The 26,594-nt window shown below is 59.1% G+C and overlaps 1 protein-coding gene across 1 annotated transcript; it reads left to right on the top strand.

The window, feature by feature from the left end:
- The first annotated feature begins 8,712 nt into the window (after nt 1-8,712).
- Nucleotides 8,713-24,752, top strand: TP53INP2 (tumor protein p53 inducible nuclear protein 2). Its single transcript, XM_054274766.1, has 4 exons — nt 8,713-8,773; nt 18,999-19,326; nt 22,459-22,768; nt 24,500-24,752. The coding sequence occupies exons 2-4, from the start codon at nt 19,203-19,205 to the stop codon at nt 24,750-24,752; spliced, it is 687 nt and encodes a 228-aa protein (XP_054130741.1). The 5' UTR covers nt 8,713-8,773; nt 18,999-19,202.
- Nucleotides 24,753-26,594: the final 1,842 nt, after the last annotated feature.

Raw genomic sequence — 26,594 nt, 5'->3', positions numbered from 1 at the left:
TTACAATCTTGTGCCATGGGATTCTGAATGGGTACTGAAAGCAAGGGTCTCTCCAAGGAGAGACTGAGCCCAAGAACCAAATGAGCAGGGACATCCCAGTGGAGCAGGAATCCTCCAGCACAGGGACCAGGGAAGCACATAAAGAAAGCTGCAGGCAGGTAGTGCCTGTCCCCAGGGAGACCCAGGCAAGGCTGAGGCTCAGGGCTGCAGGAGCAGTGAGGTCCCTGCTCAGCCAGGGCAGCTGCAGAGTGCAGCTTCCCCCCTGGCTGCCTCTGACCCCGGGACAGGGAGCTCAGACACCGTGGTGGGAGCTCCTCTCTGCTGGGTGACATGTCATAGTCTGGAGAGAAGAGTCAAGGTGGCTCAGCACAGGGACAACCATCAGCCCAGCTGGAACAGGTCCTCCAAGGCTGAGGATACCACTGAGTGCTGCATGAGCCTGTCTTTGTCCCGGGGATCCTCCTCAGCATGGACAGCTTAGATTGTAGAAAATTCACCCATTAGGAGAGGGGAAGCAGAGCAGAGCTGGTGCTGGTGAGCTGGCCAGGGCAGCTGGGCACAGCATGGCCGTCCCCAGGCTGCTCCTGCCAGCTCTGGGGAGCCCTGCCCCTCTGCATTGGGACTAAACCAAACTGCAAGACAGAGATTTCTCAGAGGGAGTGATGGGGTCATTTTCCCCCACTCTACTCAGACCTTCTCAGATGAGGATGCTGATGCTGAGGCCGTGTGGTTTGAGCACAGGAAAGCCTGATGGAGCAGCCTTGTCTCCACACCAGAACTAGGCTGTGTCACCGTGTCACCATGTCACCGTGTCACCATGGTGGTGTCCAGCAGCAGTGCCCCCTGCAGACACCCGCTGCTGGGGAATGTGTGGTGTGACCCTGGATCATGAGGTACCAGGACCAAAGAGAAGGAGCATGTTGGGTGGCACCAGCAAAGTGCAGGACAACTGGAAAACTGGTTTCTTCCCAGTGAGGTCACCTCCTGGCCCACAACACCTTGACCAATCTCCAGCAAGCCTTAGCTGAGCAATCAAGGCTGGGCAGCTATAGAAGAGTGATTTCTACCCTGTAACTTTCCTATCCCCTGAAATGGAAGACACAGGTTTCATTTTATTTGATTATGATTGTCCTGGCTTGAATTTAAGTGTAGGAAGTTCCTGCCCCTGTCCTAGGGAGGGATTTAAAATACAATTATTACAAATATATGGGACTATTAACACATGAAGATGAGGATTAAGTCCTCCATGGTCAGCACCGCCTTGTGCCTCAGCCCAGACAGGCTCACAGTTCAGGGTGTGCACTCCTGGGGCTCAAACAAATCCACACTGAACTGTGGGAGGCCTGACCAGGTGATTGAGTGGTTGCTTCTTTATTCAGGTTCAGCCCAATCTTTTCTTCTATTCTTGCCATGGAGGGCTGAGCCTCTCCCCATCCTGGGTGGATCCCAGGGCTCAGCACTGCTCTGAAGCAAGACTGACTGCCAAAACCTCATCTTGCATGAGGCAAATATGTGGCAGGAGTCAAAAGAGCCAGAAATGCTGTTGTGCGGAAGGTGGCAGCTTCCAGGGTTCATCCAGCCCAGGCACACACAGGGCCCCAGCAGCACCATGGCATGACCTGCCCCAACCCACTGGGCTGCAGCACCTTTGGTGACAAAGGCATGGCCAGGCTTGCACTTCTACCGGCCTGGGGTTGATTTGGGCAGGATTTAACCTTGACCTTAAAGAGGCCCTGAATGCTGATTCAAATGCTTATCTCACTTTTGGGTCACACAGGCTTGAGGGCAACTTGGGAATGCACTTGAATAAAGCACCAGTGACTGGGCAGAACACTGGGCACCTCATGGCACCTGTCAGGAGGGGGTCACTTCTACCCAGGAGTGGGCAGAAGAGCCAGAGACGTGTGATCCAAACTCTGGAAAATACAACTGTCCTGATTTATAGAAGCTACAAAGCCATGCCGTCGCTGAAGCCCCTCAGGAGCATCAGAGTCTTGGGGGACTCTTGAGTGCCAAGCTCCCAAGGGCTCCTGAGCCTTGTCCAGCCTGCTGGGAGTCAGAAGGGCTACAGAAGAGCAAGCCTTGAGCCAGGGTCTGTTCCTTGCCTCCAGAGCATTGTGTGTCCTCTGGGCTAATGCACACTCGATGGAACTCACACTTCCCCATGTGGAGAGCAACTCCCCCATGGAGATCACCCTCCCCATGGAGAGCACAGTACCCTGTGGAGCACATACCTGCTGTAGAAGCACATTCCACCCCTGTGGAGTACACATCACCCCTGTGGAGAGCACCCCACCACCATGGAGCACATCCCCCACTATGGCTTATGGCATGAGCTGCTTTGGGCTGAGGCTGGGGGACCCTGGGGGTAACAGCGGCTGCTGGGATCCAGGGGCCCGGAATGAGGAGCCTCGGGGGATTGGGAAGGGCAGGGAGCAGGAAGGGCCGGCAGTGGAGGGGCGAGGGGCAGCAGGGTGGGCAGGCTCCTTCTCTCGGCACGCTGTGGAAGGCTGGAGCCGGGTATCGGTCACTTTTGAGGAGACCCATCAGGAGGCGCCGTGGCCGGTGCTGTCAGTGGGGCAGCAGCAGCTCCCCGCTCCCTCCTCTGCAGGGCAGGCAGAGCTTTGCGGGCTCTCCTCGGCTGTGGCCGCTGCCCGCTCCCACCGCCGGGCTCGGGCAGTGCCAGGGGCTGCCAGGGCGGTGCCAGGGGCTGGCAGGGCGGTGCCAGGGGCTGCCAGGGCGGTGCCGGCTCCAGCCCCTCGCCATCCTCTCGCCTCACACGCACTGGGCCCGGCTGCGGCACCCCGACTGGGAAGGTTACTCCGTGCTGAGACACACACCCCAAAATCGCCTGGGGTCAAATGACTGGGCTCATGTCACCAGCTGCTATTTCCTTCTGTCCCCGAGCCAAGCGAGGAGCTTGTGAAAAACAAGGAGGTGTTTGGGGTGCCCTGAGTCAGAGCGCTGCCGGCCGGGTCACGGGCCGCTCGTGGCTCAGGGCAGCAGGGCCAGCCCGGCCGAGCTCTCCTCTCATCTCTGCCCCTGGGCAGCCTTCCCGACTGGACACTGCTGCCTGGCCCGAAGCCGGCTTGCAGCCCTGTTTTTCAAAGTTGTTTTGGTGTCTCCTGGCAGAAAGCTGCTGGTGACCCAAATTCTAAATATAGAAGCAAGTCCGTTTTTTATGCGACAAATGCAAAACCTCTGTCCCACGCTCATCTTTGGGAAATAGGTCTTTCTGTCAGAGAAGTGCAAATGTAACACCCAGATTTCTTTCCAGTGAGGTCACCTCCTGGCTGTGGTCATTCCCAGAGGGCACTCACCGTATTTTTTCTAGGTAAACTCCTCCATGCTCCTTCACTGCTGGAAAGTCACACTCAGAGCCTCAGGCAAATCCCAGGCTCTTCATGGACCCCATCTCAGGTGCTGGGCAGTTTCGGTGGGATGGAAGCCCACACGAGGCCGGCCTGCTGCCCTCTCCCATGGCAGAGCAGCTGGGGAGCCAAGTTCTGTCTCTTCCCCCCACCCTCGGGTGCTATGTGGGCTGTGGGTATCTACAGGTGGCACAAGGAGCTTTTATGGGGCTGCAGGGTGCTGGTTGCCCCATAGATAAGATCATCAGCCATCTGCTTTGCACCTCACTCAGGTCACTGTCCCTCATCCAGGCCATGCAGCACAGAGCAGCTCCTCCCCACTGCAAGGCACATCCCTGTCCCACAGGTGTCCCAGGAAGGAGCTGTCCCCAGCCTTGCAATAACCACAGCTTCCCTGAGCGCTCACAGCTCTTCTCCAGTGTGGGCCTGGGCTGGGCAGAGCTCTCTGTGCCCCCTGGGGCCTGGGAGCCCATGCAAAGCCCTGTGCTGGGAGCACTGGGGTGCTGGGAGCACTGGGGTGCAGGGAGCACTGGGGTGCTGGGAGCACTGGGGTGCTGGCCACCAGGCAGCAAGTGACCAACCTTGGTGACAGCCCCCATTTACCCCTCACCTGAGCCACAGCACATCCACACTGCCCTGCCCCCGGCAGGGGCTCCACTGAGCCTTCAGCTGGGTGTGTGTCTGGCCAGACCCTTTGGGAAGAGCGAGGAGACACTGCTGTGGAGCCCTGTGGACTGGGATGGAGACCACCTGAGGCACACAGGTCTCAGGCATCTCTGGGAGGGCCAAGGCAGTGGGGGAGCAGCCACGCTGAGCCTGTTCCTCATGGAGCTCACTCAGGCCACCAAAGCCCAGCGAGACACTGAGGTTCCTCAGGGACTGGTGGTCTGTCCCAGTTTAAGTAAGGAGCACACCTCTTGTCCCCAGTGCCACCACTCAAGGGACCAGAGGGGCTCCCAAGGAGATTGATGAGGATTTTTAATGATGTGAAAGAGTGCACGTTGCATTTTCTTGATCTACAACACAGACAAACAACTCCAGGTAGGAGCTTCCAGGCAAATCTATCCCAAGGGACAAGCAGCATGGGAACAGCCACCTGAGAAGCTGAGGTGTAGCACACACAGACACCAGGAGTGTGCGTGGGTGATTGGTGGCACCTCCCAGTCCATTTCACTGGGACTGGGTGGGTGTCTGGGCACATCCCTGAGTGCCCCAAGGACTCTCAGTGTGATGGGGGTGAGACAGGGTGGCCTGGGGAAGGAGGATGAACAGCTTTTTCTTGTTCATAAAGACCCTGAGATTAGCTCAGTTGGTCAGAGCATGTGCCAATAACACCAAGGTGAGGTCTTGACCCTGAATGGGCCATTCACTTCCACGAGAGTTGGCCTTGATGATCCTTCTGGGGCCCTTCCAGCTCAGTATATTCTGTGATTCATTTCCCTGGTTTCTGCTGTCTGGCACAGAGCCTGTGTTGCAGGATTGGCTCTGTACACTGCACGTGTCCTTCTTCATTAACTGCTCTCCCCAGCCCCAGCTAACGAGTGCCCAGCTCACGGCGTGGCAGCAAGCCCTGGGGCACACTCACACTGGGGCCTTCAGGCACCTGGGAGCTGCAAGGGCTGAGCCAGCTGCTGACCCATAGCCCCAGGACATGGCTGGGAAATGCTTCCTCAGGTGCTCAGGAGTTACCTGGTGACTTCAGCATCACCAGGAGGAATGGCTGGGCCAGAGCTCCCTGGGCTCTGGGAAAGCTCATGGCAGGGATGCCAGGATGCAGCAAGGTCACCCCAGGCACCTGCAGGGAAACCAGAGTGGGCAGCTGGGGCTGGAGGGGTGCCCTGGGACCTCCTTCTCAGTCAATGCCGAATGCTGGAGATGTGTTCTTGGAGGGGTTTGCAAAGATCTAAACATACTATTATTTCCGCATTCTCTTATTGTTTTAGAAGTTTTGGGTAGCTGGATGAAACTTTTTTTTTTAAATAAAGGATGGGTGAATGGGGCTTGGAGCTAGGTGATCCTTAAGGGCCCTTGCAACTCAAACCATTCTATAATGAGCACCCTGCCTGCTTTGCATGCCATTTGCTGGGTGAAATGAAGCACGTGCATTACACACTGGCCCTGCACCTTGCCAGAGGCTCTCAGTGCTGCTCCCAAAACCTCCTGCATGAAGCAGAAGTCAGTGTGATCACCTTCCTATTTTCAGCAGTCACCCAAGTTCACAGAGTGCCTCCAGTTATGCTCCTGAGCAGCAGAGCCCGAGGCAGCTGCTGGGGTGGGCTCGTGCTGTGACACACAGGGCCCCGCTTAACTCCCCATTACCTGTGGGCAGGTGAGGTGCAGTCAGCTGCTTGCTCATCCTCTCCAGCCACAGCCACCCCAGGCCTTGCAGCTCAGCTCAGCGTGACTTTCCCAGCGACCTGAGGGCCAGGGCCATGCAGGAGTCATTGCCTTGTGTCCCCCCATCCCAGCTCAGGGTGCCAAGGGAAGGCACTCTGGTTTCCCTTCCCTTACTCGGTGTCAGCAGACACTGCTGTCCCTGGGGACAGAGGGGGTCCCTCCAGTCTCTCCTTGCTATGCACAGACAGAGGACACAGGGATGTGGACCCCAGCTCAGCCCTGCAGGATTGTGGGCACACGAGGGCTGGGCCACCACGGCTTCTTGCCCACTATTCCCTGTGGCAGCAAGATTAAAGTCACTTCCCACTGTCACACAGCACAGCTGTCACCCACCCCAGAGCCCCCGGCCACAGCCCCTGGCAGCCACTGCTGATGGCCTCAGGCTGGTGAGAGGCTCCTTCCTCTGCTTCAGCATCTGTGCTTGTCCAGCAGTAAATCACTGGGGCTGCACGCTGCCCTGGGAGGGGACTGCCACCCCCTCTTGGCAGCGGGACACCAGGGCAGGGTGCAGCAGAGACCAAAGCATTTCCCATCCCTGTAGGAATGGAGAGAGGGGCATCCCATTTAAACCTGGCCTTTAGGGCATATGCCAGCACAAATAGGGCAGCTCACCCTGGAACATGTTTCATCCTGACAAGATTCATCCTGCTGCATTTATTTATGCCCTCCTCTATGGCAGCAGGATTAAAGGCTAATTTCTGCAATCCTGCTGCAGCCAGCAGGAGCCATCCTGTAATCACTCCATGTGAAACCAGGACAAGCAGAAACAGCAAAATGAACCTTGTGGGCAGCAGGAGCTCTTGGCTTCAGGCAGGGACCAGGTTGGGGGAAAAGTGTGGGTATGCTCCAACTTCTGGTGGCTTCTGCAGATCGTCCCCTCTGTGCCCAGCAACTTCAGCTCCTCGGATATTCACTGAAACTGCCATGGCCAGCTCAAAATTCCCTCCATGGACATCCCAAATGAGTGGATTTTCTGTTTAGGACTGTTTCAAGCTTCACAGGTTTCTGCTCCCTTCCTGGCAAAGTGGGATGGGAGCTCTGCAGGGTGGCAGCTCTCCTCCCAAAATGGTTTACACTCTTCTGCAAGATCCTTCAATTACAGAAGACTAAATGTTATTTAATTTGTGACCTCGTGTTGAATAAGACACAATTAAATTCTACCTCTTGTGAATTTACAGTGGGGAATTCTCACCTGTGATGCCAGATGAGTCCTAACTGTTCCATGCATGACTCAGACACCCAAACGGCTCCATTAATGACTGTTTTAATAAATGTTCTATCTTTACACAGACAATATCCTGCCCTGTGACAAGCCTGGCACGAGGTCAAACCAAACTTTGGTCCCACGGTCGGCTCATGCTGAGGATGCCAAGCATCCTGGGGGGCTGTGACACCCCAGGGATGTTCCTTGCCGTTCTTCACAAACCCCCTGAGCCCCCTCGCAGGTGGGTGATGGTCAGGCGGCACATGCAGGGGTTTGGGCCCCAGCCCCTCACTGGTGTCCGAAGTGGCTCAGTGGATGAGGGCAGTGCAGCAGTACCAGGGGATGGGTGCCTGGCTCAGTGGATGAGGGCTGTGCAGCAGTACCAGGGGATGGGTATCTGGCTCAGTGGATGAGCTGTGCAGCAGTGACAGGGGATGGGTGCCTGGCTCAGTGGATGAGGGCAGTGCAGCAGTACCAGGGGATGGGTGCCTGGCTCAGTGGATGAGGGCAGTGCAGCAGTGACAGGGGATGGGTGCCTGGCTCAGTGGATGAGGGCAGAGCAGCAGTACCAGGGGATGGGTATCTGGCTCAGTGGATGAGGGCAGTGCAGCAGTGACAGGGGATGGGTGCCTGGCTCAGTGGATGAGCTGTGCAGCAGTGACACGGGATGGGTATCTGGCTCAGTGGATGAGGGCAGTGCAGCAGTGACAGGGGATGGGTGCCTGGCTCAGTGGATGAGGGCAGAGCAGCAGTACCAGGGGATGGGTATCTGGCTCAGTGGATGAGGGCAGTGCAGCAGTGACAGGGGATGGGTGCCTGGCTCAGTGGATGAGGGCAGTGCAGCAATGACAGGGGATGGGTGCCTGGCTCAGTGGATGAGGGCAGAGCAGCAGTACCAGGGGATGGGTATCTGGCTCAGTGGATGAGGGCAGTGCAGCAGTGACAGGGGATGGGTGCCTGGCTCAGTGGATGAGCTGTGCAGCAGTGACACGGGATGGGTATCTGGCTCAGTGGATGAGGGCAGTGCAGCAGTGACAGGGGATGGGTGCCTGGCTCAGTGGATGAGGGCAGTGCAGCAATGACAGGGGATGGGTGCCTGGCTCAGTGGATGAGGGCAGTGCAGCAATGACAGGAGATGGGTGTCTGGGAAGCCTCAAGGCTCCGTCCCTTCCCCTCCCTTCGGCAGCGCCAGCACATCCCCCGCTCCCTTCCTGTCCCCCCCGCCTCCTCGGCCGCTGCGGGCGGGACCGGACTCTTATCGCTTTTTTTTTTTCAGTGGCTTCAGCTCTTCATTTCCGTCCATCTGCCTCCTCCTGTTCCCGTTGGATCTCGGTGCCGGAGCTCCCCTCTTCCCCCGCACCGCCGGGGGCTCAGCCCTTCCCCTCTGCCCCAGCACTCCGGCGCTCTGCAGCCTTTCCCTTTCCCCCGGGAGTCCCCAGCCCCTCGCCGCCGCCTGCCCGGGGCTCTGCCGCCCCTTGCCCCGAGGAACCGCTCGCGTCCCCCGAGACCCCGCTCCCCTCACGGGACCCCCGCCCCGGGGCGGGCCCCGCCCTCGCTGCGCCCGCTCCCATTGGCTGCGGCCCCGGGGGGCGGGGCCGCATTGTGACGTCACGATCAGCTGTCGGAAGGTGCCGATTTGTGCGGGGGAGCGGCGCGCGCTGGGCAGAACGGCGGGGTCCGCACCGGCGCCGGGACGGGCACGGATACCGACACACAGCGGCACCGGACACACAGCACCGGCACACACACACCGCACCGGCACTACCTCAGCGCCTGCCGCCGCCCGGGACACGCAGCGCCGGTGAGTGCTCGCGGGACGGGGCCGGGGCCGGGGCCGGGCCGGGGCTTTGCGGGCCCGCACGGCCCGGGCGGGGAGCGCCCGGCGGGGGCGGGGGCGGCCCGGGACCCCTGGGCTGCGGCCCCCCCGCGCCCGTTGTTTGTTTCTTCTTCACCGGATTAAGATTGGCGGTCGTTCCCCGCTGCCATTGGCTGCGCTGCCGTGACGTTGCCTCATTTGCATTTGACATTGAGACGTCAGAGCGCTCCCCCCGTGTCCCGCCGTGACCCCCGCGCCGGGCCGGGCCGTGCTGGCACCGGGCAGTGCCCGCCGTGGGCACGCGGGGCTGCCCCCGGCCCGCCGCTGTGCGGCTTTTCTGGGCAGGAAGCGGGCGTGTGGCTCCCCCCGTGATGTTTAGACGCGCTCCGGGTGCGAAACGTGGCGGTTTGGAAAAGGAATGTGAATGTATAAATATAAGTGTGTGTCAATGTGTGAAATATGTCATGGAATCACAGAATGAGTCGGTTTGGGTGTGACCTTCAAAATCATCTCGTTCCAACCCCCTGCGGGGGGGTGTCCTGGGAGGGACACCTTCCTATTCTGTATGTTATATACTGTATAAAATACAGCATGTAGTATGCTATATCTCTAGTATGCTATATGAAATAAATTTGTGTAAAGGATGTAAATAGATGTAAATCTCTAACACAAAGTATTGTCTATTTAACTTATTTCCAGGATATCCTTGGTGCTTTGGATTTAGATCCCTCTGTCTTTAGATCTCGATTGTCTTTGTAAATCCCCCAGGTTTTATGAGATTCAGGTGCTTTGGTGTTTTTGTTGAGTTTGGTTGTGATGCCCAGGCAGGGGCTGTGTGTGGAAGGGGAGGTGCTGGCAGTGTTTGGCTGAAGTTTATGCCATGGGGCAACTCCCCCACATCCCAGGATGGGTCCCTCGGGTACCAAACACTGCATCTCCCTCTGCTTTTGCTGCTCTAAGGGCACCTCCTTTGGGACAGCTCAAAAAAGTCATAAGTTCTAAAAGGGCAGCTTTCCTCTGGATTTTATGTCTCTCACCTCAGCTTGGCTGAGCCTGGCAGGCCCTGGAAACTAATCCTGCTCCCATCTAGGGGGACTCATTGTGGAAAAACTTGGACTTTGTGGAGTGTAAAAGCAGGTTAAAAAGGGCATTTTTGCTCTTGTAATTCTTTTATGCGCATAAACATACATATTTGTACAGGGGAGCTACAGCCCTGCTCGGAGCACCTGAGCAAAGAGACTGGCACCCTGGCACCCCAAAATAGTGGATTAAACCCCCTTGAGCCCAGCAATTGCCAGTGCTGAAGCAGCACCAACGAGGGCTGAGCTGGGCAGGTGCCAAGTGCTGTTGCTTGTTTGGCCAAGGTTTTGCTGGGGTAGGAAACAATCCCAGAAACCCTCCCAGAAACAGGTGTTGGGCTCTGGTACAGGACTGTGCTGGACCTCCTTTCCCACCAGACTTAATCTACAGAGTGCCAAGAACTGTGTTGTTTTTCTCTAAAATAAATCTTTCCTCTCATTTTGTATTTCCTCCCCCCAAAATACCCCCCTTCTCCCCCCTCAAACAACAAACCTACCACAAAAAGAGACAGCTGTCTGCTGTAGCTGACTGCCACTGTTGGGAACTTGTTGTGTCAAACTGCTGCTTATCTGCATGAACAAAAAAGGAAAAACAGAAAAGTTTTTCCCCAGGTAATAAAATGGTAACACCTGCTTGTAATTAGGCTGGAAAACCCTGTGACACAACCTTGTATCTGAGGGGTTTTTAATGCTGATTGCACAGTGAGGGAGCCCTGAGTGGCCTTGGGGGAGCTGCAGGAGCTCAGGGGTCCTGTGGTGTGGGAGTGCAGTGCACCAGGGTCTGTTCAGGTCTGTGGTTTGGGGAGGGTGTGAGGCTGGGCTGCTCCCCTCCCTCCCTGCTCCCCTCCCTCCCTCCCGGTGTGCAGCTCCTCGGGATGCTTCACTCCTCGGGATGCTTCACTCAGCGCATCCCAGAGAGGAAAGCTCTAAAATTTCATAGCGTGGCTCATGGCAAATCTAAAATTTCCAAGATCCTGCCAGCCCCTGGCAGATTTGCCAGGACTGTGTGTGTTGATATCCAGCAGCACGAGGTCACATTTGCCCTTGGGGTAAGGACCTTCGTGCAGCAGTGACAGAGGAGCTGCTGTGAGTGCAGACAGCAGCTCCAGGAGAGACATCTCATCCTGCAGGGTCTCCCTCCTTCAGGCAGGATCTGGAGGAGCATGTGGGAGCTCTAGTCCCTGCTGAGACCCTGGACTGGCTGAGGAAAGCCCTTCCAGGTCCTGTCTTGGTCTGCCATTACTAAGAGTGTCATGATGAAGAGTTTTTTGGGATTTTTCAAACTGCTCTCTGCCTTCCTCCCCTGATCTGCCATGGAAGAGGCTCTGGCTCAGCCTCTGTTTTGCTGGAAGCAGTCTGTCCGTGCTGGCAGCACCTCGGGGTGCAGCTCTGCCCTGTGCCCAGGGCTCCCCCAAGGCAATCCATCAGTGGGATCAGCTGGAGCACAGTGATTGTGGGACCTAACTCAGCGTCAATTCAGCCCCACCAAGCTGTCCCAGGCAGGTCCCTGCCAGCTCTGGTCCCTCCTTGATGGGGAGGTCTGGGGACAGCCCAGGGATGATTCACTGGGCATTTCTGGGCTGATGGGCAGAGCTCCCCTGGGCTGCCCAGCTGCTGGATCCCCTTCTGTGATTTGTGTTTCTGTGCCAGGTTTACGATTTTCCTGCAAGCAACCCAGCGAGCCTTTGAAACGCTTGTCTAATTTAGGTGAAATGAGTTGAGGATCCCATTTCCCAAGGCGTTGAGGATCCCATTTCCCAAGGGGTTGAGAATCCCATTTCCCAAGGCGTTGAGGATCCCATTTCCCCAGTGGGTTGGAGGAAGGCACCAGGTTTGTACCCTGCCTGACTGCGGGGTGTTCTTAGCTGTGCCGAGCAAGGGCCGCTCCGCCCTGCCAGCAGCATCCCTCCCTCCGCCGGGTATTTATGGAAACTTTCGGAGCCTGGTGCCATTCCCAAGGGGAATTGCTGTTTCCTTGCCCGCTGGGACTCATGAGAGCCGCCGGGCGCTGCAGCTCCTGCCCGAGCTCCTGCCCGAGCTCCTGCCCGAGCTCCCTGCCCGAGCTCCCTGCCCGAGCTCCTGCCCGAGCTCCTGCCCCCGAGCTCCTGCCCCCGAGCTCCTGCCCCCGAGCTCCCTGCCCGAGCTCCTGCCCCCGAGCTCCTGCCCCCCAGCTCCTGCCCCCCAGCTCCTGCCCCAGCTCCTGCCCCGAGCTCCTGCCCCGAGCTCCCTGCCCCAGCTCCCGCCCCAGCTCCCTGCCCCGAGCTCCCTGCCCGAGCTCCTGCCCCCGAGCTCCCGCCCCGAGCTCCCTGCCCCCGAGCTCCTGCCCCCGAGCTCCCTGCCCGAGCTCCTGCCCCCGAGCTCCTGCCCCCCAGCTCCTGCCCCAGCTCCTGCCCCGAGCTCCTGCCCCGAGCTCCCTGCCCCAGCTCCTGCCCCGAGCTCCTGCCCCGAGCTCCCTGCCCCAGCTCCCGCCCCAGCTCCCTGCCCCGAGCTCCCTGCTCGAGCTCCCTGCCCCGAGCTCCCGCCCCGAGCTCCCGCCCCGAGCTCCCGCCCCGAGCTCCCCGCGCATCCCGGGCCCTGCTGCCCTCCTGCTCCCTGTTCGCAGCTCCCGCGGTTATTTGCAGCCAGGGTGACTCACAAAACTAATTATTGTGTCGAGATTGCTGAAGGGGAAAAAATTACTTGATGCATTGTGGTTTCCTTACTTCCACTTTAAATTGAATATTTTTAATACCTTCTGGTTTGCTGTGAAATGCTGTTGGACTTTCTGGAAGGATTCTGATGGGCATAATTCACTTAGAAACTTGAGTGTCCCTGGTGGGCTGTGCCCTTGTGCTGGCAGTGCCTGCTTTGCAGAGCCTGGGGAGGATGGCATCTGTCCCGTGGTGGTGCCCCAGCTCTGGCAGGGGACAGGGGCTCAGTTCAGTGGGTGCATTTTGGGCAGCTCAGCCCCAGGAGTGTGGCACACAGGCAGGCAGTCCCCTTGTGTCCTGAGCAGGGACACCTGGGACACACCTGCCCTGCAGATGTGGGGCACCTGCAGACACAGGAGGGCTGGGAGAAGGGACCTGAGAGGAAGAGAAGGCATCTCCTGGTCCAGACTGGCTCTGTGGGCACTGCCTCTGCCTGGTGACCAGGCACAGATTGTCCTCAGTCCCCTGTCAGGGACACAATCGGGCCCCTCCTGTGCTGCAGCTCCCATTGAGGCTGCCAGCCCTCCATGCCCTGGTGTAAATGGGGAAAATGTTTGCTGCAGGGAAAGCAGGGGCACTCCAGATACCTGGATAAACTTCAGAGCTTGATCTGCTGCTGGCTGCTCCAGAGAGAAGTGCTTGGAACGTGCAGGGATGGAGGTGGCACGGGGACATCTCACAGGGCAGGAGCTGGCCAAGGAGTCTCTGGTCTTGTGAAGGGCTGGGAGGTCACCCAAGCCCTCTGCAATGAGCTGATGGATGAGCTTGGTGGCTGCCAGGGAGGGCCTGGAGGGTCTCCTAGGCCAGGAGCTGCTCTCTTCTGTGGGGGTGGGAGAGTGCAGGCTCACAGCCTGCTTGGGGTTGGGAGGGACCTTACAGAGCATCTCATCCCACCCCCTGCCATGGCAGGGACACCTCCCACTGTCCCAGGCTGCTCCAAACCCATCCAGCCTGGCCTTGGGCACTGCCAGGGATCCAGGGGCAGCCCCAGCTGCTCTGGGCACCCTGTGCCAGGGCCTGCCCACTCTCACAGGGAAAAACTTCTCCCCAGTATCCCATCTGACCCTGCCTGCTGGCAGTGGGAGCCATTCCCTGTGTCCTGTCACTCAGTCCCACGTCCCCAGTCCCTCTCCATCTCTCCTGGAGCCCCTTTAGGCACTGGGAGGGGCTCCAAGGTCTCCCTGAAGCCTCCTCTCCTCCAGGTGAGCACCCCCAGCTCTCCCAGCCTGTCCCAGAGCAGAGGGCTCCAGCCCTTGGAGCATCTTTGTGGCCTCTCCTGGACTCAGTGCAGCAGCTCCACATCCTTCTGGTGCTGGGTCCCCAGGGCTGGGGCAGCTCTGCAGGGGGGGTCTCACCTGGGTGGGCAGAGGGGCAGAATCCCCCCTGACCTCTGCCCACGCTGTGGGGTCAGCCCAGGGCAGGGTTGGTTCCTGGGCTGCCAGTGCCCATGGCCGGGTCACATCCAGTTTGTCACCAGCAGCACCCCCAAGTCCTTGTCCCAGGGCTGCTCCCCACGCAGCCATTCCCAGCCTGTGCTGTGCTGGGGCTGCCCCAGGTGCAGGACCTGCCCTTGGCCTGGCTGAGCTCCATGAGGTTCACGTGAGCTCCCCCAGCCTGCCCAGGACCCTCTGGGTGCCCCATCCCCTGAACTGACTGCCCCACACAGCTCAGTGCCAGCCCCACACCTGCTGAGAGCCCTGGAGCTTCATCCTGCTGCTTCAGCCTGAGGTTTTCAGAGACAGGGTAAAGTGGGGGGGAGGATTAGTGCTCATTTTGGCCCTTGCCTGCATTTTGGTCTCACTCCTGCCTTCACCCTGCAGGTTTGAAAGCTTTGCCAGGAGCTTCCTGCAGCTCCCTGGGCACCACCATGGGGCTGGTCCTGCCATTGTAGCCCACCCATGGCACAGAGTCTCTTGCAGTCCCCACATTCCCTGGCTTGGGGAGGGTGACAGCTGGAGATTTACTTGAATTCTTTGAGGAATGATCCTTTAAAATGATCCATTTCAAGTTTTGCTCTTAGGGAAGCTTTTAATTCTCTCCCACTTCCTCCACAGCTATGGCAGCTGCCTGTGAGCCCCTGTGCCTTAACTTAAGAAGTTACACTTGGGAGAGAGGACAATCAAAAATAATGGTGTCTGTTGTGTCCTCAGAAAAAACAAATTACCCCTGGGTTGTGGTGGACCTGGGGAATCCAGGTACCTCACTTCCCTTCCTGTGATTTTCTGGGGAGCAGTCCCTAAGCAGGCAGGTGCTCTGAGCTGTTGCTGGGGGAGCAGCTTCCCTGCTGTCCTGTGGAAGCTTTTATCATCATTTAACAAAGGAAAACTCAAAGGTTTTGACCGTGTCCGTGGCCATTTTACCTTTAGCTTGCTGGAGGGTGAGCCCCTGGCAGGGGCTCCCAGAGCCAAGGCTGCAGAGCACGGGAAGCCCTCGGTGCAGCCAGACATTCCAGGCTGTCTTAGGGACAATCCCTGCCTGCCCCAGCCCTGCCCTGTGCTGCCTGCTTGGGAGCTGTTCTGGGTGACCCTGCCCTGGCAGCCAAACTGGGGCCACTGTCTGCCCCTGTCCCTGTGTGCCAGACCCTGTCCCCAGCTCTGCTGTTGGGTGACATCCAGTTCTGGGCAGGGACAAAGATGACACTGAGAGCAGTGCCAGTGTCCTCCTGGTGTGGTGGGCCTGGGCACAGCACAGGGGACCCTGCTGTCCCCAGCCCCACTGTGTCACCCTGAGCACCTCCCTGCTGGCCCTGGGCTCAGCTTTGGCTCAGCCCTTCTGCCAGCCTGGCACTGCCCCAGCTCAATGAGCCATGAACCCACTGCTGGCCTCACACTGAGCCACAGGGACTGACCCCCCCTGTGACCCCCCCCCTGTGACCCCCGTGCCTGCCCCAGCCTGTCCTGCCCGGGCACCGGGGGAGCAGCAAACAGTGGGAGACTCTGGGACATCACCAGCAGGAGCCTGGGGGCTGTGGAGTTTCTGCCACAATTAGATATTTAATAAATATCTTAAATAATTAATATTCACGTCATATTAAAAGGTGTTTGCCGCCTAGGTGAGTGCTCAGGCAGGTGCCAGGTTTCCAGGCTGGGCTGGTGCTGAGGCCACCCCAGCCTCGGGGCTGCCAGGGCGGCCTTTGCCAGCCTGAGCTGCTCCTGGGGCACATGGGCACCCTGTGAGCTGGGAGTGGAGCGCACCAGAGTGCAGCCAGGGCCCAGCTGGGCACCAGCCCCTCTGTGGGGTGTTCCCTGACTTACCTGGATGTGCTTTGGTGATCCAGGGGCAGGGCTGGATTCTGATTTGACTGATGGCACTGCAGGGTCACAGCGTGGCCCTGGGGGCTGTGGGCTCAGAGAAACCACTCTGCCATGTCTCAGTGCCCAAACCCTCCCTGCTCAGTGCCTGCAGGGGAAGCCAGGAACCTTCTCAGGACACAGAGCAGAGAGCCCTCCTGTCACAGACATCTTTTCTGAAAAATCCTTTCCTTAGGACTTTTCCTCCTGAGAAGCTGAGCAGCCTCAGGAACAAAATGTAAACAATGGTTATCTGCTGCTGTGGAATGCAACAGGTGCATCTGTGATTGGTCTTATGTGGTTGTTTCTAATTAATGGCCAATCACAGTCAGCTGGCTCAGACTCTGTCCCAGCCACAAGCCTTTGTTATCATTCCTTTTTATTATTAGCCAGCCTTCTGATGAGAACCTTTTCTTCTATTCTTTTAGTATAGTTTTAATATAATATATATCATAAAGTAATAAATCAAGCCTTCTGAAACATGGAGTTAGATCCTCATCTCTGCCCTCATCCAAGAACCCCAGTGAACACGGTCACATCCTCCCTGACTCCTGTTCCTCCTGGGGAGTCTCCGCAAGCCTCAGCTGAGCCATCCCCGAGTGGGTGGGGAGCTGGGCTGGAGCCCTGAGCTCTGCAGGGGCAGGGCTGTGGCTCATGGGCTGCCTTGTGCCCCTGGGCAATGGGAGTCACCAGGACCTGCTCTGGGGACAGGGGGTGTCCCCCTGCTGCCCTGCCATGCCAGGGAGGGGGAGCTGGCTGTGCCAGGGCTGCCTCATGCTCCATCACTGCTTCTGCAGCTGGAAGTGTCTGAGAGCAGAGCCCTGAGCTCCAGGGGATCCCAGCCCTGGGGAAGGCTCCTTTGGTTTCTCATTTTCTGTGTTGTAGAGCAGATGTTGCTCCTCCCAAGGCACCTGAGAGACTGCAAAAGGCATTTCCATCCCACAGGGGTGAAGGAAAGAGTGCCTGAGGCCCAGAACTGCAGTGCTCAGTGCTGGACTGCTCCCCACCATGTTTCAGGAGCTTGGCAGGGTGCTGGGACTGGGGGGGCCAGGGGGCTGAGGGCTGAGCAGGAACTTCTCCTGCTGGAGGGCTGGGGTGTGCACGGGCACGTGGTGCCCCTGGACCCTTCCCATGCCACACTGCCTGCAGCACACGGACTGTCCCTGGGTGCAGCATCCCTCGAGCTCCATGGCCCCTTGGTCCTGACCTGGCTTTTGCCATGAGATGGGGATTGACCCTTTCAATGCACCCACCTCAGTGTGCCAAGCACGGCAGCACCCAGCTGTCCCTCTCACTGCACTGAGCTCCTGCTGGCATTTTGGGGCCTTTTCGTGCCCTTTTAATGTCTCTGCACCGAGAGGCACACAAATAACACACAAATAATACTCTGCACCTTGTGGCTGCCCCTCCTGTGCCTTGCCAAGAGCTTGGCAGACATCAATGAAGTGAATGAGTGCTGAGCTCCCCCCACACTGGAGGGAGTCTGCTTTCCCAGGTGTGAAAAACGCCAATCACTTGTTTTTAAAATTTTAAAAGTTTAATAGTAATAAAATGGTTATAAAAATAGTAATACAATTAGAGTAATAATAATTTGGACAATTTGAATTAGGAAAATATGAGACAATAGAAACAAAGAGTTATGCACAGTCTGGGTATCTCTTTCTGGGCAGCACAAGCTCAAAAAAGGACCCACATTAACAGAGGATTAACCCTTCAAAGCAACAGCCTGTTGCATTTTCATACACTTCATGCATGATGCATAAATTCCATTCAAACACAGGATTCTGTCTGGTCAGTGTCAGCTTCTTCCTCTGAATCCTGACAGCGCCTTCAAGGTGGGAAGAAGTTTATTTCTTCTGATAAGAGAGCAATAAATTCTTTTTCTCTGAAAGATTCAGGTGTCCTGTGGCTGCTATCTGGTGCCAGTCGTTTCTTTAAAAAAGTGTCCTACATAGCATCGTTTCTATTTTAACATTTTTTATAACTTAAAGCTATATTTAGCACACTACTTTAGAGAATTAATACAGCATAACTTTCTAACACAACACATATAATATTCACTTTAATATTTGCAAAAAGCCAATCATAAAATTGGCATTGTTCACACCAGGCATAAAAGAGTGATGAGCAGAGCAGAGGGGAAGCAGAGACCCACAAAGGGCTGGGATGAGAGGCTGGATGTGAAGAACAGTGTGTGCTGGCAGCCCTGGGAGCCAGCAGCATCCTGGGCTTGTCCCCACAGCGTGGGCAGAGGTCGGGGGGGATTCTGCCCCTCTGCCCACCCAGGTGAGACCCCCCCTGCAGAGCTGCCCCAGCCCTGGGGACCCAGCACCAGAAGGATGTGGAGCTGCTGCACTGAGTCCAGGAGAGGCCACAAAGATGCTCCAAGGGCTGGAGCCCTCTGCTCTGGGACAGGCTGGGAGAGCTGGGGGTGCTCACCTGGAGGAGAGGAGGCTTCAGGGAGACCTTGGAGCCCCTCCCAAGGCCTAAAGGGGCTCTGAGAGATCTGGAAAGGGACTTGGGAAAAGGGACTGAGTGACAGGACACAGGGAATGGTTTCCTACTGCAAGAGGGCAGGGTTAGATGGGATATTGGAAAGGAATTGTTCCCTGTGAGGGTGGTGAGGCCCTGGCACAGGGTGCCCAGAGCAGCTGTGGCTGCCCCTGCATCCCTGGCAGTGCCCAAGGCCAGGCTGGGCAGGGCTGGGAGCAGCCTGGGACAGTGGGAGGTGTCCCTGCCATGGCAGGGGGTGGGATGAGATGGGACTTCAAGGTCCCTCCCAGTCCAAACCAGTGTGGGATTCTGTGACAGTGCTGTCCTCGTCCTGCCTGCTGCCAGGAGCTTGGCATGTCCCCCCCTGACCTAGGGACACTGTGTGCCCTGTCCCTGCCAGCTCCTGGGCCTGGGTCTCCTGGGACACCCCAGCCTTGAGGATGCGGCCACAGGGAGGGGCTTGGTGCAGATGGGGGCTGCAGGGCACAGGCACCCAGGGCTGCTTCAGGTGCAGCACCAGCTGGGACAGCCATGGCACAGGTCAGTGCCAGGGGCACCTTTTGCTGTCCCCTTGAGCCCACCTGAGCCCCTGGGACGCAGGATGGCCACACTGCCAGCCTGTTTTAATGTGCTGTTCCTTTTTCTCTCCCTGTTCCAGGCCTTTGCACTGAAGCCAAGTGAAGCACCTCTCAACTGCACTGCACACTGCTCAGCTGTGGTTCCTGTGGCAGCCAAACCTCTCTGTCACTGACACCCCGAGGGCCTTTCTCCCCTCCCTGCCCATCTCTCCTGTCTGTGCCTGGGAGCTGGTGCTCAGCAGTAGCTCTATCTCCCTGCCCATCCTGCTGGACTGCTCCCCACCATGTTTCAGCGTCTCACCAGCCTCTTCTTCAGTGACAGCAGCACGCCAGAGGGCCTGGAGGAGCCCAAACCCTTTGTCGAGGAAGAGGAGGAGGAGGATGGCTGGCTCATAATTGATCTTGCAGGTGAGCAAAGCAGCAGAACTGTCTTCCCACAGCCTCTGCTGCACCTTGTCTCTGCAGAGCTGGGCAAATCCTTACATCAGCAGATGAGCTGACACCACATGGGAGCAGCTCTGCCCTTCATTTTCTCTCCCCTGGTCCCCATGCTCTGGCATGGTCACTGCAGCAGCCTCTGACCTGCTCCTCCTTTTCCCTTTCCTCTCCCAGGGATGGTTCTCAACTTTCTGCCAGTGTGGGAGCAGCATCAGCATCTCCAGCTGGGGCTGCTGCTGCCCAGAGGCCCCCAGGAGCCTCCATGGCAGGAGGGGAGCCTGGCAAGGCAGGGACCTGACCCAGAGCTTTGGGGTGATGCTGCCCAGGGGGATCCTAGGCTGGGCAGTGCCATGCCTGGGCTGAGCTGGGCCCTGGGCAGTGCCATGGCCTGGGCAGTGCCATGCCTGGGCTGAGCTGGGCCCTGGGCAGTGCCATGGCCTGGGCAGTGCCATGCCTGGGCTGAGCTGGGCCCTGGGCAGCAGCTCTGTTCCACTGCTCCAGGAGCAGCCAGGCTGAGCTGCTCCTGCCCTGCCCTGCTGAAAGCACACAGGAGCTGTTCCCCTGGCAGGATGGGGCTGTCCCCATGGCAGGGCAGGGGGCTGCGGTGCCTGTTCCAGCTGGGCATGTGCCACCAGGGATCTGCCATGCTTGGGTCATTTGAGAGGAGTAAATCTCAGCTCCAAGGGGGTTGTCTTCCCAAACTGTTCCCACTGTCCATGCCAAGCACAAGGGATTTGGCACCAGATGCCTGTACCTAGAGAGCCCACAGGGCTCCCCATTCCCAGAGCATCCCCAGCCCTGTGTAACACCAACCAGGCACATTGAATTCCTCCTCTGCAGATCTTCTCCAGCTCTCTTCAGACCTTGGGAGTTTCTGCTGTAGATTGATGACTCAGCCAATTGCAATGATGTTTTTATGACCTTTTCCTTACAAATACATCAGCAATCAGAGACAAACCCTCCTGCCTGTGCAGGAGCTCCTGAGGCTGTGCTCTGCTTTGGTAGCCCCTGGTTGGTTGTGAGGCCCCAGCTCAGGGAGCACAGATGTATCCTGCAGGTTTAGGAGGAGGGGTTTGTCCTCCCTCTTGCAGGCAGCAGGTCTCTGGGCAGATGTTCCCTGCCTGTTTTGTTTATTCAAGTTGTTCATTAGGGTGTTTTTCCCATACGCAGTGACCTGGAGAAGGGACCAGAGCAGGGACAAGACTGGGATGGGGCACAGGGCCAGCCCCATGCCTGGTGGAGCACTGGAGAGCTGTTGGAGGTGATGGTGGTGTGGGCATGGGCAGCTGGGGAGGCTTCCCCGTGCTCCGGGCATTCAGGTGCCTGAGCAGGGAGGGTCAGGGCAGTGCCATGGCAGGGGGCTGTTGCAGGGAGGTCCCTGGAGCAGTGGGCATGCAGCTGCCACGCGTCAGGGCCAGCTGGCAGCAGCTGCAGCGAGTCCACGGCATGCCAGGAGGAGCCAGGAGCTTCCCCAGCCAGAGAAACGCCGTGCCCTGATCCCTGGCTCGAGACTGCAGATGGCTCACAGGGGACCAGGGCCTGACTCTGGCACAAAGCACTCCCACGTTTTCCCAGGGAGGTGCCCCAGCTCTCGGTGCAGCGCTGGCTGCAGCAGTGTGTGCCTGTGAATGGCACCCTGCTGCCAGCTCAGCTGCACTCTGTTCCCACAGCAGCCCCTCAGCAGTGGGGGACCAGATTCTTTCAGCTCTATTTCTGGGGCTTGAGTTACACAAACACTCCAAGAACCAAACCTGGAGCCCCATCCTTTCCCTTGGAGCTGTGGGAGCAGCAGCTGCTCCCGGCCTGGCTCTCTCCCAGCAGCAGAGAGGCAGCCTAGGGAGCCTCTGGATTCAGCCTCTGCCAGCCTGGTCATTGCCCCCTGTGTTGCAAAAGGCACCAGAATTACTCAGACCTCCCTGGAAAGTTTCTGATGCTGCTCCTGCCCCCTTGCTTAGCCTGGCCCTGCTCAGCATCCCGGGAGAGAGCAAAGAGCTTTTCCCAGGATGTGGCTGCATCACTGAGGTACTTGAGGATCCCAAAACACTGCTTTGTGACATTAAACCCCACCTTGGCAGAGCATGGGCACGGTGCCCAGGATGCTCTCTGTGCCCTTTGTGGGAGCTCTGCTCCAGCCCAGCTCCGTGCCTGTCCCCAGGCTGACAAACAATCTCCAGCCCGGCATGTCAGCAGCTATTAATAGGCTGATATCTTCTGACCTGGAGAAAGGCATTCTCCTCTTTGGAAGGCCAACTGTGGCCTGTCCTGAGCCCTGGGCTGGGGCATCAGCTGCAGGAGGAGCTGGGCATGCACCGAGCCAGGAACGCCCAGCCCCATGCTCTGTTTCTCCACACAAGAACAGTTTCACCTGTGCTTCCTCCTGCTCCTCATCCAGCTGCAGGATCCATGTAGATACTGCAGTGCCTCCCCCCTCACCAGTGCCCTCAAATCCCCGCGATGAGCCTGGCAATGGGTGTGGGCATCCCCTGCCTGCTCCTGCCCATCGCAGCCCCAGCAATCCCAGCCCAGGCAGCCGAGAGCAGCGGCGGCCCGGGCGCTGCTGCCGGGCAGGGGTGAGGAGGGGAAGGCATGGGGGGCTCGGGGGGCGTCAGCCTCTGCATCAGCCACTCAACATTTGGCCTCTAACAGGCTGGAGTTGAAGGCACAGTGAAAACCTTTGCTGAAGAATTTATTCCCATGATTTCTTCCAGAGAAAAGGTGTGGACTGTTTTTGTGCCGTGACTGTTTTTTTTGCGAGTGCTGGGTGGTGTTTGTGAGCACCGGCGTGTCGGCATTCCCGGCCCGGCCCGGCCCGGCTCGGCTCGGGTGCCATCAGAGCGGGGAAAGCAGCGTTTTTCACTGCCTGAATTCTCCTCTCCTTTTGAGAAGGAAGAAGCCCCTTGCTGCCGTGAACCCTGCGGTGTGGCAGCTCTGTGCCTCCGGCTGTCCCGCGCCGGAGCGGGGGTTCGGCGGGCCCGGTGTGCCGAGTGCCGGCCGTGGGTGTCTCTCGCACTAACGATGCCCCTTTCTCTCCCCCTCCCTCCCTGCCCCGTCCGTGGTGTGTGTGTGTCCCCGCTGCCCCGCATGGCTCTGCACCCGCCCCAGGCAGCCGCGCCCGCCCCGGCCCCGCTCGCCGCGCTCCCGCCGGCGGCCCCGGGCGCTCGGCGCGGCCCCGCCCGGCGCCCCCCGGCCCGGCCCCGCCCCCGGCTGCTGCCCCGGCCCCGGCCGCTCCCTGCTTGATGGACGAGAGTTGGTTTGTCACCCCTCCCCCCTGTTTTACTGCAGAGGAGCCCGGCCCCGACGGCGTGGGGAGCAGCCCCATGGAGGACCTGCTCATCGAGCACCCCAGCATGTCGGTGTACGTGACCAGCACCCTCGAGATGGACGGGGAGGGCCCCGAGGACGAAGCCGCAGAGTGAGTGCGCTGAGAGGGTGTTGGGGGGCAGCAGCCCCAGCACCCACTGAGGGACCAGCGCTGGTCCTGCCATCCCAAATCCCTGCCCACACCCAGGAATGTTTCACCCACGGACAGAGCGTGGCAGTGGGGGACATCAGTGCCCCACACCCACCTCAGGGAACACTGCATATGTGGCACGGTGCCCCAGCTGTCACCATGCGTGGCTGGCAGCCCCCGTGTCCAAAACCCTCTGCCAAGGGGTCTCAGTAGCATATTCGGATGGCCATGGCTGCAGGACACGAGCTTGGCACAGGGACAGGGCTGCATTCGTCTCCCCTGCGCTTAGCAGGGTCTCCTGGCACGGCCACCTCTGCCAAGGGCACTCCTGCCAATGCCAGTGCCACCTGTCACCCGTCCAGGGGGAGTTGCCAGGCAGGGCTTACACCAGGGGTTTGCAGAGGCATGGCCCAGGCAAAGCAAGCACAGTGGGACAGGGTGGTCTTTGGGCACAGTGGCCCCTGCAGACCCCCAGGTCCTTCAGGCAGGAGGGTGCTGCAGCCCCCTCAACCACCTGCCTGTACCAGACTGGCCCAGCATGGGGGTGGGTGTCCCACAGCTCTGGGGAGTGGGACACTTCTCCTTGCCCCAAACCCCAGCTCAGCAGTGGGGAAATTAAACAGAAATGCCCCAAATACCCCCTCGCCCCCCCAGGCCTGTGGGCTGGAGCCCTCCACACCCATTTCTGGGGCCACATCCTGGAGCTCTGTCCTCTCCCAGGGCTGCTCTCCCCTGCCCTGCAGCCCCCAGGGAAAACCTGGAGTGTGCCACACTCAGCCCCAACTGCTGCTGGACAAGCCCTGGCTGCCAGGGGGGTGCCATGGGGTCCCTGCTCTCCCCCAGTCCCAGCCCTCCAACTCCTCCCCTGCAGCCCCTCAGTGGGGCAGGAGTGGAGTAAGAATTTGGGGTGAGCTTTGCCCCCGGCCAGGAGACTGCTCCTCGTTAGGGGACAACACTTCTAGTTAGAGGACAGCATTCCTAGTTGGGGGGTGCTATTCTTGGCTAGAGAACACCATTCCTGCTTAGGTGACACTGGTCCTGCCTAGTGGACACCATTCCTGTCTAGGTGATACCATTCCTTCAGGACCTGTCTCTTTCCCAAGTTACCCTGAGGGCCAGAGCTTGATGTCCAGAATGGACAGAGTGTTCTGGAGTGCCTCAGTGCTGGAGGGGGCAGAGAAGGGCTAAAGGGAACCTGAGATAGCCGAGGCTCCAGAGGGGTCACTGTGGGACAGAGACAGACCAGGCTCAAGGGGCTCAGACGCAGTGGAGTTCTTGGTGGTGTCTTGATTTTTTCGGGTATCTCAGAGCCTGCCTTGCTGGGGCATCGCTCCGCTCGGCGGGCCATGGGGCAGGAGGGCCGTGGGGCAGGAGGGCTGTGAGGCAGGAGGGCTGTGAGGCAGGAGGGCCGTGGGGCAGGAGGGCCATGAGGCAGGATGGCCGTGGGGCAGGAGGGCCATGAGGCAGGATGGCCGTGGGGCAGGAGGGCCGTGAGGCAGGATGGCCGTGGGGCAGGAGGATGGTGGGCAGGAGGGCAGGAGGGCCGTGGGGCCGGAGGGCAGGAGGGCCGTGGAGCAGGAGGATGATGGGCAGGAGGGCCGTGGGGCCGTGGGGCCGGAGGTCGGTGCCCGGAGTGCCCCCCGTGCCGGGCCGGGCCCGGTGCTGACGCCGCTGTCTCCGCTGTCTCCGCAGGGACGCTCCGGAGGCGCGGCCGGAGCCGCCGGTGCCGCAGCGCGGGCGGGCGCTGCCGGTGAAGGCGGCAGCGCTGGACACGGCGGGGCAGGCGCAGCGGGCGCAGCGGGCCCGGCAGCTGGCGGAGCGGCACCGCCTGGCCCAGAAGGCGCTGCAGCGGCAGAACCGGGCCCGGCAGCGCCCGCCCCGCCGCGCCAAGCAGCTCCCGGGGGCCTTCGTCCACCAGCCCTGCCAGCGCCACTGCAACTACTGACCTCGCTCCGCCGCCCAGGGGCTGCCCCGGCCCCGGCCCCGGGAGCGGCCCCCGCGGACACCGGGGACACGGCGGCGGCTTCGCTCCGCACCCCGCGCCCGCACGCCTGACCCGCGCTCCTCATCTTCCCCCCGTCCCTTCACCGCGCCCGCGCCCTCGATGCCGGCTGGGCCGCGACCCCGGAGCCGCCGGCATGGAGCCCACGCTGCCCTGCCCAGCGTTCCCGGGGAAATCGGAATTGCCGGTGAAATCACCTGTTCCTGAAATCACCTGTTCCTGAAATCGCCCGCTCCCCGGGAAACCCGTCTGTCCTGATAAGCCTGTGACATCAGTGCCTTTCCTCACATCATGACTCCATGTACAGCCTGGCTGGGATGTCACAGAGACATCGAGCGGGAGTGACTAGAGCAATGAAGCCACAAGATTTGGGATTTTTAGGAAAATCTCATCAATGACACTAAATATTGCTTCCGCCCTGCAAAACCAGCAAACACTCCTCCCCCTCCTTGATTTCTTAGCTACATTTCACCGTGATAACGCCCCACTGCCAGTCCTGAAGGGGCTTGTGGTTGAAAGCGCTGGTGGAATCTCCATGGCTGGGTCAGCCAGGCAGCTCCTGGTGCCTCACGGTGTTGTTTTTTTTTTTAACAATCTTAAAAGGAATCTCAGGAATCAAAGCACCGTCCCAGCGCCGCGCCGGAGCCTTGGCTGCCGTGCCAGGAGGGGTGCCCAGCCTGGGGTGGCATCACCGTGGCTGGGGGTCCCCTCTGAGCAGCCCTTTGGCCCTGGAGCAGTGACTGCCCCGGCCCCAGCTGTGTCCCAGGGGTGCCCCTGTATCTGTGTGTGTTTCTCTCTGTTCCTGGATGCTCAGAGGAGGCTCTGTCGAGCCGAGGGTCGCTGTCTGCCCGGTGTGTGTCCCCAGCAGGGGACAGGAGGCAGGATCTGCACAGCTTCCCCCGGGTGGCCAAAGCACGTCCGTGGTGGTGGTGAGGAGATGCTGAAGAGGAGGCTGGAGGGAAGAGGCTGAAGTAAGGACAAAGATGGATCTGGGAGCCACTGCAATGGGTCAGGATGGAGCAGGCCTGAGTGAGAGGATTGCTGTAACAGGAGCTGTGACAGAGGCGTCTTCTTTCCCCGCTAAACATGGCATCCTTTCCTTCCATCCCCACGGCCCTCCTGCCCCTTTCCTGTGAAGGGCCAAATTCACTGCTAGGCAATGCTAATTTCTAATGTAACTCCCTCCTCTCTCCCTGATGGACTCCTTTTGCCTTTGGAAGAACATGGTCCAGGCTTTTCACTGGCTCCAGCACCAGCTGAGACAGCTTCAAATCCAGCAGAAATTTGCTGATTTCCCCCAGTTTGCTCCTTTTAGGAACTGGTTTTGTACCCTCTGCCCTGGGAAAGTGTCCTGCTCGTGACCACAGCCTGGATTCCCACCCTCTGAGACAAGACAGACCCCCACAACACTCCAGAAAATTCTGATTTCACCAGAGGTTCTTCCACTCACCGTGTTGCATCCCTTAATATCAGCTGGGGATCTTGCCTGAAGGAATTGTGGTGAGCCCAAACTGAGACAGCTGATAGTTATTAATTCTTTTAATGAGATTAAAGCCAAAATGGACCTTCTTAGTAGCAACAGCCCCCAGCTCTGGGCCAGGCAGCCTGGACCATAGCAGCTGCTGCTGCTGCTCCCCTGCAGCATTTCCCCTTCTCTGCTCTGCCTGGGCTTTCCCAGAGCTCCATCCCGAGAGGGGAACGGCGAGCCCTCGGCATTGTCCCACAGCCTCTGTCCCTGAGAGCGCCCTGAGATCGCCCTGCAGCGAGGAGATGGCATCTGCTGGC

Source organism: Melozone crissalis, unplaced genomic scaffold (genome assembly GCF_028551555.1).
Source record: "Melozone crissalis strain CALT ecotype California unplaced genomic scaffold, PUWL_Pcris_2 ptg000017l_1, whole genome shotgun sequence".
Classification (NCBI taxonomy): domain Eukaryota; kingdom Metazoa; phylum Chordata; class Aves; order Passeriformes; family Passerellidae; genus Melozone; species Melozone crissalis.
This window is presented reverse-complemented; position numbering and strand designations above follow the sequence as displayed.

Bases quoted from the DNA above. Each gene is read 5' to 3' on its own strand.
- TP53INP2 (XM_054274766.1), top strand. From the start codon at position 19,203: ATGTTTCAGCGTCTCACCAGCCTCTTCTTCAGTGACAGCAGCACGCCA. The intron at 19,327-22,458 runs GTGAGCAAAGCA...CACCCGCCCCAG, and splicing joins GCTCATAATTGATCTTGCAG to GCAGCCGCGCCCGCCCCGGC. The intron at 22,769-24,499 runs GTGAGTGCGCTG...CTGTCTCCGCAG, and splicing joins CCCGAGGACGAAGCCGCAGA to GGACGCTCCGGAGGCGCGGC.